This window comes from Chenopodium album, chromosome 3 (genome assembly GCF_948465745.1).
Source record: "Chenopodium album chromosome 3, dcCheAlbu1.1, whole genome shotgun sequence".
Taxonomy (NCBI): Eukaryota; Viridiplantae; Streptophyta; class Magnoliopsida; order Caryophyllales; family Amaranthaceae; genus Chenopodium; species Chenopodium album.
Genome location: NC_137836.1, coordinates 7,815,009 through 7,828,500, shown reverse-complemented (window position 1 = coordinate 7,828,500; position 13,492 = coordinate 7,815,009). Strand labels below are relative to the sequence as shown.

General features: G+C 33.9%; 1 protein-coding gene across 1 annotated transcript; it reads right to left on the bottom strand.

Moving 5' to 3' along the window:
• Window positions 1-1,286: 1,286 nt before the first annotated feature.
• On the bottom strand, window positions 1,287-3,557 carry LOC145611227 (methylsterol monooxygenase 1-1-like). Its single transcript, XM_081666532.1, has 5 exons — window positions 3,118-3,557; window positions 2,639-2,961; window positions 1,931-2,078; window positions 1,752-1,784; window positions 1,287-1,544 (listed from the first exon to the last, which is right to left on the bottom strand). Exons 1-5 carry the CDS (start codon window positions 3,445-3,447, stop codon window positions 1,491-1,493), a joined length of 888 nt encoding a protein of 295 aa, XP_081522658.1. The 5' UTR covers window positions 3,448-3,557; the 3' UTR covers window positions 1,287-1,490.
• Between the last annotated feature and the right edge of the window lie 9,935 nt (window positions 3,558-13,492).

Genomic DNA, 13,492 nt, shown 5'->3' with positions numbered 1-13,492 from the left:
TCATTTTTAACCCTAATTTCTTTCGGCTTTTTAAGTGCCGATTGATAATTTCGGGCTTTTTTCTGACTTTTATTATTCGGGCTAAAATAAGAAAATAATAAAATAAAAATAAATAAAATATTTGGGCCAAAAATAAATAATAAAATAATAAAATAAAAAGGTTTGGGCTTAAAATTAATTAACAAGCTTGGGCTAAAATTAAAACTATGCTTTTACCAAATACCAAGACTAATCCATGGACCTTTCAAAAATAAGAATTTAATAAAATACGATTTTTTAAGCACTCTCGGGATTAAATACTAAACCCGACCAATAGTGGCGGTGAAAGGTTATTTATCATCAGGTTTGGTTTTGGGGAGACATTTTTAGGTGTCTACAGTGATCTTATTTGAATAGACTCAATTTAAGTTGTTTTGATATCCAACATTTATAATTTTTTTTATATATGGATCTTGCTAATGAACGCCTTCGAGGCGTTGGATAAGCATTTAAAATGTTGCCTAAAGTGATATTAATTTGGAAAAGCATGACAAAATCGCACGTCGATCGGTGTAATTAATGTTAATTTTTAATATAATTCTTCTACTTTTAGCTATCTTATCCAACGCCCACAGAGTGTTCGTTAGCTTTTTCCTTTATATATTTATGTTTAGAGATATTAATCGTTAGAATTGTACTTAACAAAATGTGAATTTAAGAAGCATGTCAACTAAAAGCGAAAGGAGGATTTATGTTTTAGACCTTGCTCACTAGCTCGTATGAGAAGACAAAGAGTCGCATAGCCCAAGCTTAAATTTATTACTCCCTCCGTCCCCTTTTGATAGTCTCTTATGGACAAATTTTAGTCCCAAAATGTTCACGTCATTTGCTTTTTCCAACAACTATTAATATTAAATTTTTACTATAATTCCATCTAATTTGCAACAATATTTGTGCAAATTTAACTTTCCCATGTAAATTTTGTTTTCCCATGTACTTTTATTACTTTCTCTCTCTACTTTTTTGCATACCTTATGTCAATTTACTTTTTCAATGTACTTTAACCATTCTTATTAGTGTTTATTAATTCCCGTGAAAAATGCCCATAAGGGACTATCAAAAGGGGACGGAGGGAGTATGATAGTAGCACCAATTACTAATTATGTTTTGATAAATGATGTCATGTTTCGTATATTTAGCGTGCGCTAATTTAATGTAAGCATGCTTAGTTACATGCATCGAATAAAGTTAGCCTAATTAGGGGAGCTAAGGTAGTATAAGGATACTCGAAAAGTGGCATGTAAGATCATAGGCTCACTCATTGAGTTTTATTATTAATTTCATGTAAAGATGCAACAAAATTACAAATAAGAACCAAAATAAAATTGTACAAAACTACATTATGTAAAGAAGGGACAACATTGGACCAGCAGCTAAGCATAGGCAAGCTTTATTTGTTTATAATCACTCAGCCTTGATGTCGATCGATACAATGAGTGGCAAAGATATCCCTAGTCGAATTTGAGCCCTTGTTGTTGGCCGTTGCTGCTCGAATTTTCTTTCGACTACATAAAAACCATACACCAAAATTATCAACTTATTCTATGTGACATAATTTGGTTAAAATTCAATTAATAAAAGTTTTACGTGATGTTACGAATTAAAACACCATATACGCTAAGGAACAATAAACCGGTGGACATTGACGAGACAAATTATACGATTTATACCCGAGTGTAGAATAGATTATTATGTAGTCAAAAAAGGTGTACCTTTGCAAGGAACTTCTTCTGGTGACGGTATCCCTGATAAGACATCAGATAGAATAGCATCAAGTAAATCCTAAATTAATCACTGATATAATAGAGGACTAATTGTAAATCCTAAATTAGAATTAATATAGTAACTGAGTTCTAAATCAACAACAAATAAAACAAAACGTAATAATCACCTTATCAGTCCCATAGAGGTAATCACAGTAAGTGAAGAGCGAAGCAAAATTGCTATGGCTTTGTTCTCCAACGTAGTGATGGTAATCATGGTACTCCGTGCCACCATAGAACGGAATATACTTTGTTAGCGCCCATGGAAAGTCATATCTACAACACAACGCGTACTTGTCAAATAATCATAAAATTGTTCTTAAAGTTCTTTGGTTAGAGGTTACCAGAGGGGTTAATCGGTCAGGGTTACTTGAGGGTTACTCGGTTAGGAACCCCGGTCAAACCAGCCACATAGAAAAATCCCCCAAATAAATTTGATAAGTTATAAGATAAGCAATAATTTTTATTTCTTTAATTTTGCAACACTTCTCTTTTTATGCATGACAATGCATTATTTTAAAATTGATCCAATTAGATCACTCGTGATTGTATTTTTCATTAACTATAAATAATCAATATTAGTCAAAGTGGATTATATGGAGGATTTTATTTACAATTACTACTTACAATTGTTGTTGTTTAAGGAATTACCAGCTATATTTTTTTTTAATTGAAATTTATCACCTCATTTTATGAAAATGATAAAACTTTCTACCATTTTGAAAGATGACAATAGATGATGTAAAAGTCAAAGTGTTGCAAATACTGTAAAAAACGAAGAAAGTATATTATAAAGACAACACAATGGATTATATGGTGGTATTAAGTACCCATACCCGCTATGAATTTCAATAGCCTGTATGTGTCTTAAGACCATCCACAACAAGAACGTAGTGATATGACCCGGAACAATGGCCGGGCCAAGAAACGCTGGAAACCCAAGGATCAAGATTTCGGACCAATGTGAATAGGGAGCTGCAAAACCAATAGGTGCGGTAAACTCATGATGCACCTTATGAATGTTCTCATACCCCCATTTTGAATGCAAGAGTCTATGAAGCCAATAACTTGTGTAGTCCTCAACTAACATATATACTACTAATTGCATCAACATTTCCCATCCTGATGGCAATGACAATCCTGTCCTTATCCCAATAAACTGCCACAAATCATTATTAATTGATGCAAAGTTAGTAACTTAGTAATCATAAACTAATAACAAGGAAAAGTACAAACTAGTCATCACATATTAATGATAAATACAAAATCTACTCTCACGTGGATTTTTGTTAGGTAATTAATAAAATCGACCGACCTTGTAAGCAGGGTAGGACACCAGTTGAAGCGGACCTACGACGATGAAAAATAAGTTGACAACGGCCGTATAGCAAGACATGATTTCAGCAAATGATAACCTGACTTTAGGCTGGATTTTGTACCGCGCAATCTTGGCCGCGCCAAGAAGCTCGACGATGACGAGAGGTAGAGGCATTACAGTAAAAATGGTGTAGAGGAATATGATGTTGTGACAATGCAATAAGAAATCTGATTTATTAGTTGAGTAGTTAAACCAAAGAGTTTCTGCAATGGTCAGCGTTCGGTTTAAGGCTGTTTCCGCCTCGCCTATAGTCTCGTAAGGCAACATTGTGGAGCTACAAAGCAAGGCGTGCCGGAGCTTGGTTGTTATTATTTTTCCTTTGGGTTTCTAGGAGGAGATTAGGATGGTTTTATTGTACAAGGATACACTAGCCACAAAGAAATTATCCTACCAAGATAATAGGTGGATACTGGATAGTTATATATACTGCTTTCATATTATTATTATTATTTTTAAAGTATTACACTTTTTTCCGTACATAGTTTTAGATAATTTAATTGAATTAAATAAAAAATAAAAGGTAAATAGGATAGTTGAAGTATTTAAAAATTGTAAAATAAAAATAGCGGGATTAATGTCATTGAAAAGTGATAAATAATTACAATTTTTACTCGAGTTACTCGGTCAGGAGTTACTCGAGTTTCTCGGTCAGGGGTTACTCGAGTTGTCGGGATTACTCAAGCTACTCAATTAGAGTTACTCGAGTTGTTGAGGTTACTCGAGTTAGTCGGTCATGGGTTACTTGAGTTACTCTTGACCGGGTAACTCCTCAAGTAACCCTCAATTAATCTCTTACTAAGGATGACAATAGTAAGTGGATATCCGCTAACCTCCTCCACCCGCTTTAAATAAATGGACGAAAATCCGAATTAAATAGACGAGAAGCGGATGTCGGATGAAGCAACTGATGGACCGGATTGGATGTTGATGATACTTTTTTCACCCGCTAACTATCCACCAACAAGTTTAACATACATTAAATATTTTATTAAAAATTTTAATAATAGAATATGAAATGTGGAAGAAAATTACTTGTTTTTTTTGTACCAAATTATTTTTTTAAACAATATGTTTTTATGATTTCTTTCTTATTAATAAAATAAAAAAATTTGGAATAAATAACCGAAAATTAGAGTTTACGTGAGTTTTTTTTTTCCACTTTAATACTCATCCATTAGTCATCTCCTCCACCCGTTTCATCCGCGGATGATGGATGCACATATATGGATGATGAGTGAAGCGTGTGACGGATGGATGTGGATGGATCAATTAGAATAATGGATGAATGTGGGTGAAGCTTCACCCGATCCAAATCTAATCCGTTGTCATTTGAGTAACTCTTGACTGAACTGTCAAATAACCCCTGACTGAACTCCTTAAGATACCTTGAACGAATTACTCGAGTAACTCCGCCTTGATCGAATTCCTTAAATAACCCTTGACCGAGTAATTCGAGTAACCCTTAACCGAGTAACTCATGACCAAGTAACCCCTAACCGAGTAACTCGAATAATAACAATTGATTGAGTAACTCGAGTAACGCCTAACCGAGTAACCTCTCAAGTAACCCTTGACCGAGTGAACTCCTCGAGTAACCTATGTTCAATCCCTCAAGTAACCCTTGACCGAGTAACTTGAGTAACTCTTGATTGAATAATTCGGGTAACCCCTAACGAAATAACTCAGGTAGCCCCTGCCATACGGTGTGACCTGATGCCCCAAAAAGTTGTTGATGAATAATAATGTGAGAGGAAACAATTAGTAATAAAAAAAAATGGTAGTGTATTTGGATGGTGACCACGAGATAAGTACAATATTTTTTTTTTTTGCCCTCGAGATAAGTACAATATTAAAAATATACAGAGTAGTTTTTTACCAATTAAAAGGAAATTTAATACTTTAAAACACTTCAGTATTTGGTAAGTATAATACTTTAAAAACTGGAGGGAGTATATTGTATACTATATATGTTAAATTAAAAAAAAAAAATTAATGAAAAACGATGTTAGCCAGTGCAAATGAATAAATTACACTAATTTAATGATATGCACGCAAACTAGCAAATTTAACACGTAATTCTTTTACTAGCAAATTAATTAGCATTATATATATGCAGTTATGCACGCAAGTCGCAAACTAGCAAATTTAACACATAATTCTTTTACTAGCAAACTAGCATCATATGCACGCAAACTAGCAAATTTAACAAATAATTCTTTTACTGGCAAACTAGTATTATATGCACGCAATACATGCGCTCATTTAAAAATTCTTAATTTAACTACGTTTTTATTTTGAGGATATTTAATTTATCTACTTAATTCTATGTATACATTGAATAAGAGCGAAAAAAATGTTAAAATTAAACTGTCGATGAAAGTAATTAGATATTACTCCCTCCGTTCCTTATTGATAGTCTCATATAAGAAATTTTCACGGGAATTAATAAATATATATAAGAATTAGTAAAAGTACATTGAAAATGTAAATTTACAATCGGCATGCAAAAAATTATAGAGAGAGAAAGTAATAAAAAAAATATGGAAAAATAAAATTACATGGAAAAATTAAATTTGCACAAATACTATTTCAAATTGGATGTTATTTGGGTAAAAAATTAATATTAATAGTATTTGAAAAAAGCAAATGTCCCCGAAAACTTAAAATTAGTCATAAGAGACTATCAATAAGGGATGAGGGAGTATTACTTTGCAAATGTGATCGGGGAAGGGTTAGGTGGGATTGTTACTTTAAATAAAATTAAAATAATAGCGAATGATTGTGATTTTTTAATACTCCCTCTATCCCCAATTGATAGTTATTTTTGAAGAAAAATCACGGAAATTAATGAGAATTAAAGAAAGTACATTAAAAAAGTAAATTTACATTGGGTATTCAAAAGTAGAGAGAGAAAGTAATCAAAGTACATGAGAAAGTAAAATTTACATGGGAAAGTTAAATTTGCACAAATATTTTTGCAAATGTTAGAGAATTTTGGTAAAAAAATAATCTTAATGGTACTTGAAAAAAGCAAATGTGACTAACATTTTAAGTCACCAAAAATGGCAGAAGTGACTACCAATTGGGACGGAGGGAGTAGTATAGTCTACTTTTTTTAGTTACAGAATAACAAATTAAATAAAGAGAGTAGAACAAAATTCCAGTGTCGAAATATAAAATCATTATTAAAACTATATCGACTAATCTCTCTCTCTCTTTTCTTTATTAGCTGATAAATTCAATTGAAGATGATTTTGATTGCATAAATTAACTGATATTCTAAAAGATTATATCTGGGTATAAATTGATTGACAACTGCACCGATTAACAATAAAATAATGTAATGTTTTTATTTTTAGACGCAAACCAAGTAATTGATTTTTTTCTTTATTTTTTTCCTTATTGATTGATTATTCCTTTTTTAAAAATGATTGATTGTTTTTTTTATACATCTCGTCTTGTGTATGGCTGGTCACACCGTGTGGTCATTTGTAAAAAATAATTAAATAATGTCTATAATATTGACGGGGTAATCCCTATAACACTGACAGACTACACCTTTTAACACTGATAAATGAACTCCTATTACAATAACAAAGCAACCCTCACGTATATTTTCGCGTTGTGCAGCACTAGGAAACGTACCTAGTTAGCCTAACTCTAAAGCCTACGAGGTTGAATACCATCGCAAGTCGCAAGTATTACGCGGAAGCAATAGTTACACAATATAAACTATGCACACAAGATTACACCGAAGGCAACCATATATTTTATTGGCGATTAGACAAAGGTACAAGTGTTTACGTTACGATAAGATTCTATCTGGATGCCTTGGACTGCCCCCAAGGTCCTCTATTTATAGGCAAATGGGAGGACAAATCCTTCCCATGGGCGAACAAACACGAGTGTGCATGTATGTCAAGTGGCATGTATGCAACGCCTACAATTGGCTAAACTAATAAATAGATAAACATAACCCATGTAAGCATAACCATCCTTATCCAAAGCATAGCCAAGCAACGCTTCCCCGAAGCATTGCACCTGTTTCCCTAACAGCAGCCTATCACTCCCACATAATATCTGTCATTCATGCCACCATACGCATCTCACCAACTGAAGCATCCCTTGGTGACCAGCACTGACTTATTAAGGATAACTACATTTGGCGTGTGCCCAACACACGCATCAACAAATAGGTACCAAGTAGTCTGACCACACAAGCGTTACTTGTGCATGCTCAACTAATGCACCACTTCACCAAGCATTGCGTCGCTCCACAAGCAACGCATCACTTTGCAACCATCGTGATGTTTCGCAAGCATCGCGTTGCTTCCCCAAGCAACGCACTGCTTCGTCAATCGACGTGTTGCTTCGCAAGCGACATCACATTGCTGGGCAAGCGTCGTGTCTCTTCACTCGCTGCATGTTGCTTCGCCCAAGCATCGCAACACTTCCCAAGCACCACGTCACTTCGCAAGCCACACACCACAGCCAAGCCCCAAGTGACACTTCGTACAAGCCGCACCATAGCGCAGTGTCCAACGGACAACAACCAACAATATGGCTTCAATTCATATAAGCACCATAGCAAGTACAATTAAGATAGTGTCGTTTCACAAACAAGCTTTAGCTTTAAGCTAAGCACCAAGACACCTATGCGTGCTACTGCACCATAGCCTACGCACCGCATAACCTCGCACCAAATCATGCATCTAAGCCCATTAAGTATCAAGCTAACAACCGTGCCAAGGTCTAGCATCCCCCCTACCATGCTAGCACCATGTTCCATGTCCCAAGCTAAGGAGGTACCTATGGCAGCACCCAACCATAGAAAGCATGCACTCACCCCCTATAAGGCTTTATTTTGTTATAGTTATCAAATACTAGTGAACACTGGAACGACAATAACATAATAATGAGACCTTGCTTGCTTGCTTTGGCCCGTCCATTGGAACCAAAGATAGCCCGTAGATACTTAGCCAAATAATATATCATATATATAATGCTGCAAACTTACAAACAACACAACTAGCAACACCATAGAGTTAATAATACTATTTACAAGTATTTACAAGCGCACCCGCGCATCATGTCCATGCACGATTATTAAGAGTCTTACAGTTGGCCATACTGTGACCAACCACATACTCCATATGAAAGTTTGTGTTAAACAACTGAAACATTTTTCTTGTGTATGTATGTCATTGTAAAACATTGAATGATAATATCTTTAAGGAAAATTTCTAAATTACCATCCAAAAATATAACCATTTTCGAACTAACAACCCATTTAATTTTCTATTTTAAATACCTAACGCGTATTTTGACCCACCAAATTTCAAAGAGAAAAATGTGAATTGAAGTTAGGAGAGCGTTTTAAAGAGAAAAATCGGGGGAAAAAAATCAGTCAAAAGGGTCAACAAAAGTGTTAGGTGGGGCCTATAGACGGAAAATCCATCGGAATTTTGAAATGGGTGGTAATCTGAGCATTTATTTAATTTAAGGGGTGGAAATTTAAAATAAAAATTTAAACGGGTGGTTAGTTCGAAAATGGTTACATTTTTGGGTGGTAATTTAAAAATTAACCTATCTTTAATTATAAATTAGTAAAAATTATGTCAATTTAATATTAAATTTTTTATACATTGAGACGATTTCTAAAATTATCCATAAGATTATATTTATTCTTATATACGGAGTATAAATAAATCACAAACATTAGTCAAAGTGAATTAGATGAATAGTGCATAAGTCAAAACATTTCACTCTATTTTTTTTTTTTTTTTGAATAGGTCAAAACGTTTCACGTATTTAAACCATATGGAGTATATTTTAATGGGTTCTTGTCGACATCATTTGATCCCCTAATTAATTATGTCTTCTACAATCATTTACGTCCTCAATTGTATTATTCACGTCTTACACAATCATTTGCGTCCTCAATTGTAGAATATTAATTAAATTTAATTATTGTGAAGGTCCTTCTGTTTACATTTCCTGGTCAAATACACCATTTCATGAAAGGGATGTTATACAACCAATCAATCAAGTTTAAGTGCTTATGTAAGTACCGTTAAAGAATCATAAGAACTGATCGATCTTGCCATTTCATCTGCGAACTATAACTGCCTAATCCGAGAGGGTGATATATAGACTGGTGCTGAAATTCTAATTATAGTAGTTGCTAGTGGTTGGAAAAACTACTTCACACCTAAAAAGAGACATTTTTAGTAACTAGGGTGGCTGTCATGACTAGGGGTGATAATGAGAATGAGCTATTCGTGAACCGTTCGAGCTCGGTTCGGTCAAAGCTCGGTTCGATGAGGCTCGACTCGAGTTCGAGTTCGGCTCGGAACCTTAACGAGCCGAGCTGAGCAAGTCAAAGCTCGGCTCGAAAAGCTCGTGAACAGTTCGATTAAAATATATATATTAAAAAAAAGTTTGATATTTAAAAAAAAATATAAAAAAAATAAGAAATAAAAAAATAAAAAATATATATTCTCATGACTTTTTAAAACCCTAACCACAACTCCAACCTCCAATACCTCACGGCCGTCATCCCCCTCAAAACACTCTCAACTCTAAACAACCAGATTTCCACAATCCACGAGTCCACATCTACTGCTGTTCATGCTCCACCGCGAATTAGTGTTCTCCGTCATCTATTCACCGTCGTCTACTCAACTATGGCTGGAATTGGAGGTTAGTTTGTTTATCTAAGTATGAATCTCATTATAAAAAATTCAATTCAAGAGTATCTTATTATGTGACTGTAAATTGCTATTGAATTTGATTATATAATTATAAGCTTGTGCTTGTTACTTGAGTTTGGCTGCTTTCAATTTGTAAGTTTTCAGTCGTATTTTTTTGAGTAGAGGCTGTATTTTTTTTTTTATTGATTTATTGAATTAGATTCAATTTGCTCATTTGAATATTGATGTTGTCAGACATGTCTAGTGGTACACACCCTATGTTTTTGAAAAAAAAACTCAAATCGAGCCGAGCTTCGAGCCGAGCCGAACTTGGGTTTGGAGTCTCGAGCTCGAGCCGAGCCCAAGTTTTCAAAGCTCGTCGAGCTTCGAGCTCGAGCCGAGCCTCCTTTATGACAAACGAGCTCGAGCCGAGCCTGCCACTATTCGGGCTCGGCTCGAAGGTTTAGCACCCCTAGTCATGACTACTTGACTAGTCATGTCCGGAGACCTCTTTCAATTGGAAATATATAATTTGTAAATAAATATTTAAGAGGTATAAATGTTCACATACTATTCATATGATGTAAAAAAAAAAAATTGAGTAACATTAACGAAGACAAAAATAAATAAGAGTTAAATTATTATATAATGCCCAAACAATATTCATAAGAATTAAATTACTAAATCATACCAGGAAAAACTTAGAGACAATTAATATCATATCAATAGAGGCCGGGCATATGTGTAAAAAAACATTTAATGTTGTAATAGTCTTCATACTATTTATATGTGTTTTCTCATAATTTTCGAAAGGCAGGTATTTTTTTGCCAATTTGAACCTTCACTTGAGTTTTCAAAGGCTAAAATGACCTAAAAATATTAAATGAATAATTTTCTTGGCTTGCAAATAACGATACTTAAAGCAATATATTTCATGACAACACGCAAATTAAAATGAGACATTTCTAAATTTTTTTTCAGTTTTTACTTCAAATAAGGTCTCAAGGGCCAAAAGGACCCCAACGACCTTAAGTCCTTAACACAAATACTCATTCCTTTTCGTAATAATCGCAATAACTATAAGGTGGGCTCAAAGTTTTAAGAAATTCATAGGATAAGGTCCAAAAAGTTAATATTATATCATATAAAGTATAGTTAGTTGGAATACATTTAATTGTAAATATAAGAGAAAATTAATAAAAATTAGTGTAAGTAGGGCTGGAGAAGGAAATAATAAAATATTAGTGGGTCTTTACCAAATAAAGAAGTGTTGCAATTATTATTAAGATAATGAAAAAGAATGTTGTTGCGATTAGTATGAAATGAAGGGAGTATTTTTTCAACTTTAAAATAAATGCGCTAAAAAAAAACAATTCTTACATCAGGCATGTCCGAACATTAAATGTCTTATAATTACATTATATTTACATCATAAAATTTGTTTTAAAAATCAATTTAAAACAAGATTTGATCCATTTATGATACATTCTAATCCATTCAAATTAAAATTCAAAGGATGCAATTGTAATTTAATTTTTTCATCATTTTTGAATTGTATGCTCAAGAGTATTTTAGATTTTTGAGATGTGAACTTTAACAACTCGTATAATACTATATATGTATGTATTTTTTTTTGAACGGGAATATATGTATGTATTTAATATATATTTTTTTAATTATTTTTGTCAAATTATACTATTACTACTAGAAAATCCGTGTTTTTAAGACGCTTTTTTGGCTTTTTTTGGATGCTAAAAAGCGTCGAAAATTTCTTTCTCGACGCTTTAAAAAAGTGTCGAGAAAAAGTGATTCGAGAAAATTAGATGTTACAAAATAGCAACGCAAATATCGATGCTTTATTATTTTGTCCAAATTTTTATACGAAGCGTCGCAATTCATAGAAGTCGGTGCACTTTCTCAACTTTAGCGTCGCTTTTTTGTGCCTAGAATCATTAAATTGGCGACGCTTTATTGTGTCAAGATTTTCATACTTCTGATTTTAATATTTTGATGACGCTTTTTTCTGTCTATATTTTCTTTGTTGGAGACGCTTTTTCTAGTCCAAATTCTTAATAAATATCTAGAATATATTATTTTAAAGAAAATATTTCACACGTAATATTATTATTATTATTATTATTATTGTTATTATTGTTATTATTGTTATTATTATTATTATTATTATTATTATTATTATTATTATTATTATTATTATTTGTATACTAGTAATCTAGTATTACGAACACTACAAGAAAACAACATAATTGCGATGAAAAAAACCCGTCGAAAATTAAGTAAAATCCGTCGGAAACCTAATTTCCGACGGAATTCCGACGCAAAGCGTTGTCGCAATACGGTTTGTCGGAAATTTGGTTTATTACGACGGATTTTCCGTCGGAATTGCATATTACGACGGACTACGATTTGTCGAAAAATGGATTGACCAAAGCCGAAGTTCCGTCGCTAATTTCTGACGGAAAAATTCGTCGCAAATAATTAATTCCGAAGGAAATTTCCGTCGGAATTATTATGTTGCGACGGAAATTTCCGTTGGAAATTATAAAGGTTCCGACGGATTTTCTCTCGGAAATTAGCAACGGATTTTTCCGTCGTTGTTTTGCGATGGACATGCTTTTTGTCGGAAATACTAGTTTTTGCGACGGATTAAATCCGTGGGAATTGTGTGCAGTTTGTGACGAGAATAATCCGTCGGAAGTATCTGTATCCGTATTCATACAATTTCAGATTGTTTTTTTTAAAAAAAAAAAAATTAATTGTTGTAACACCTGAACACCTGCGCCAAGTTTTTGTTAAAAACTAAATTAATTAATTAACAATACTAATTTAATGTTCACACTAAGTATATGAATTATGTCCTATTAAACAAAATATGAATTATGTTCTAGTACAAAAGATAATCCGAACTAATTTACTGTCCATACTAAACAAAAGCTACGCTACACAATCGCCGGGGTACCTTGGCCTGCTCCGTTACTACCCGGGTCGTCCCTAGGGTCTCGATGCTGAGGACGGATGGTGGAACATGTGTCGTTGTTGGTCAAACAACTCGCCAGCTCATCCATACTCTCCTTGTATCTTCTCTCCAAGTCGGCCATTTTGGCATCAATTTGGCTTTGCATCTCGATTTCCATTTGAGTTTGGAGAGCTTGAACCCTATGCTCCATCTGATCTTGCATATGAGAAATGATGGACGGCGTGTATTGTTGTGAAGAACTGGAAACTCGACCCATCCGGTCTCCATAGTATAACTCTGCACTTTGGCCAAGTCCCTTCACACGGCCCTTGTTATTGTGCCCACCCACCGTCTGCCAATACAAATCATTCGGACTCTTCTGAATCCCTTGACTCCTTGCTTCTTCGAGCTTCTTCCGAAGTGGGTTGGTTCAATGACATTGTCCATGGATCCGCCTCTTCTGTTCTTCTTGTCTTGTTCCGATCTCTTCTTATATTCTGGATCATTGGCAACAATATGCAACATCTTCTTGTGAACATCCTCATTGAGACATTTCGGTTTGGCTTCATTCATCTTCTTTGTGATGTTGTAGAACGTGTCACTTAGGAGATTTGCAAACTAGAATTCGAAGGTTTTCTTCACATGG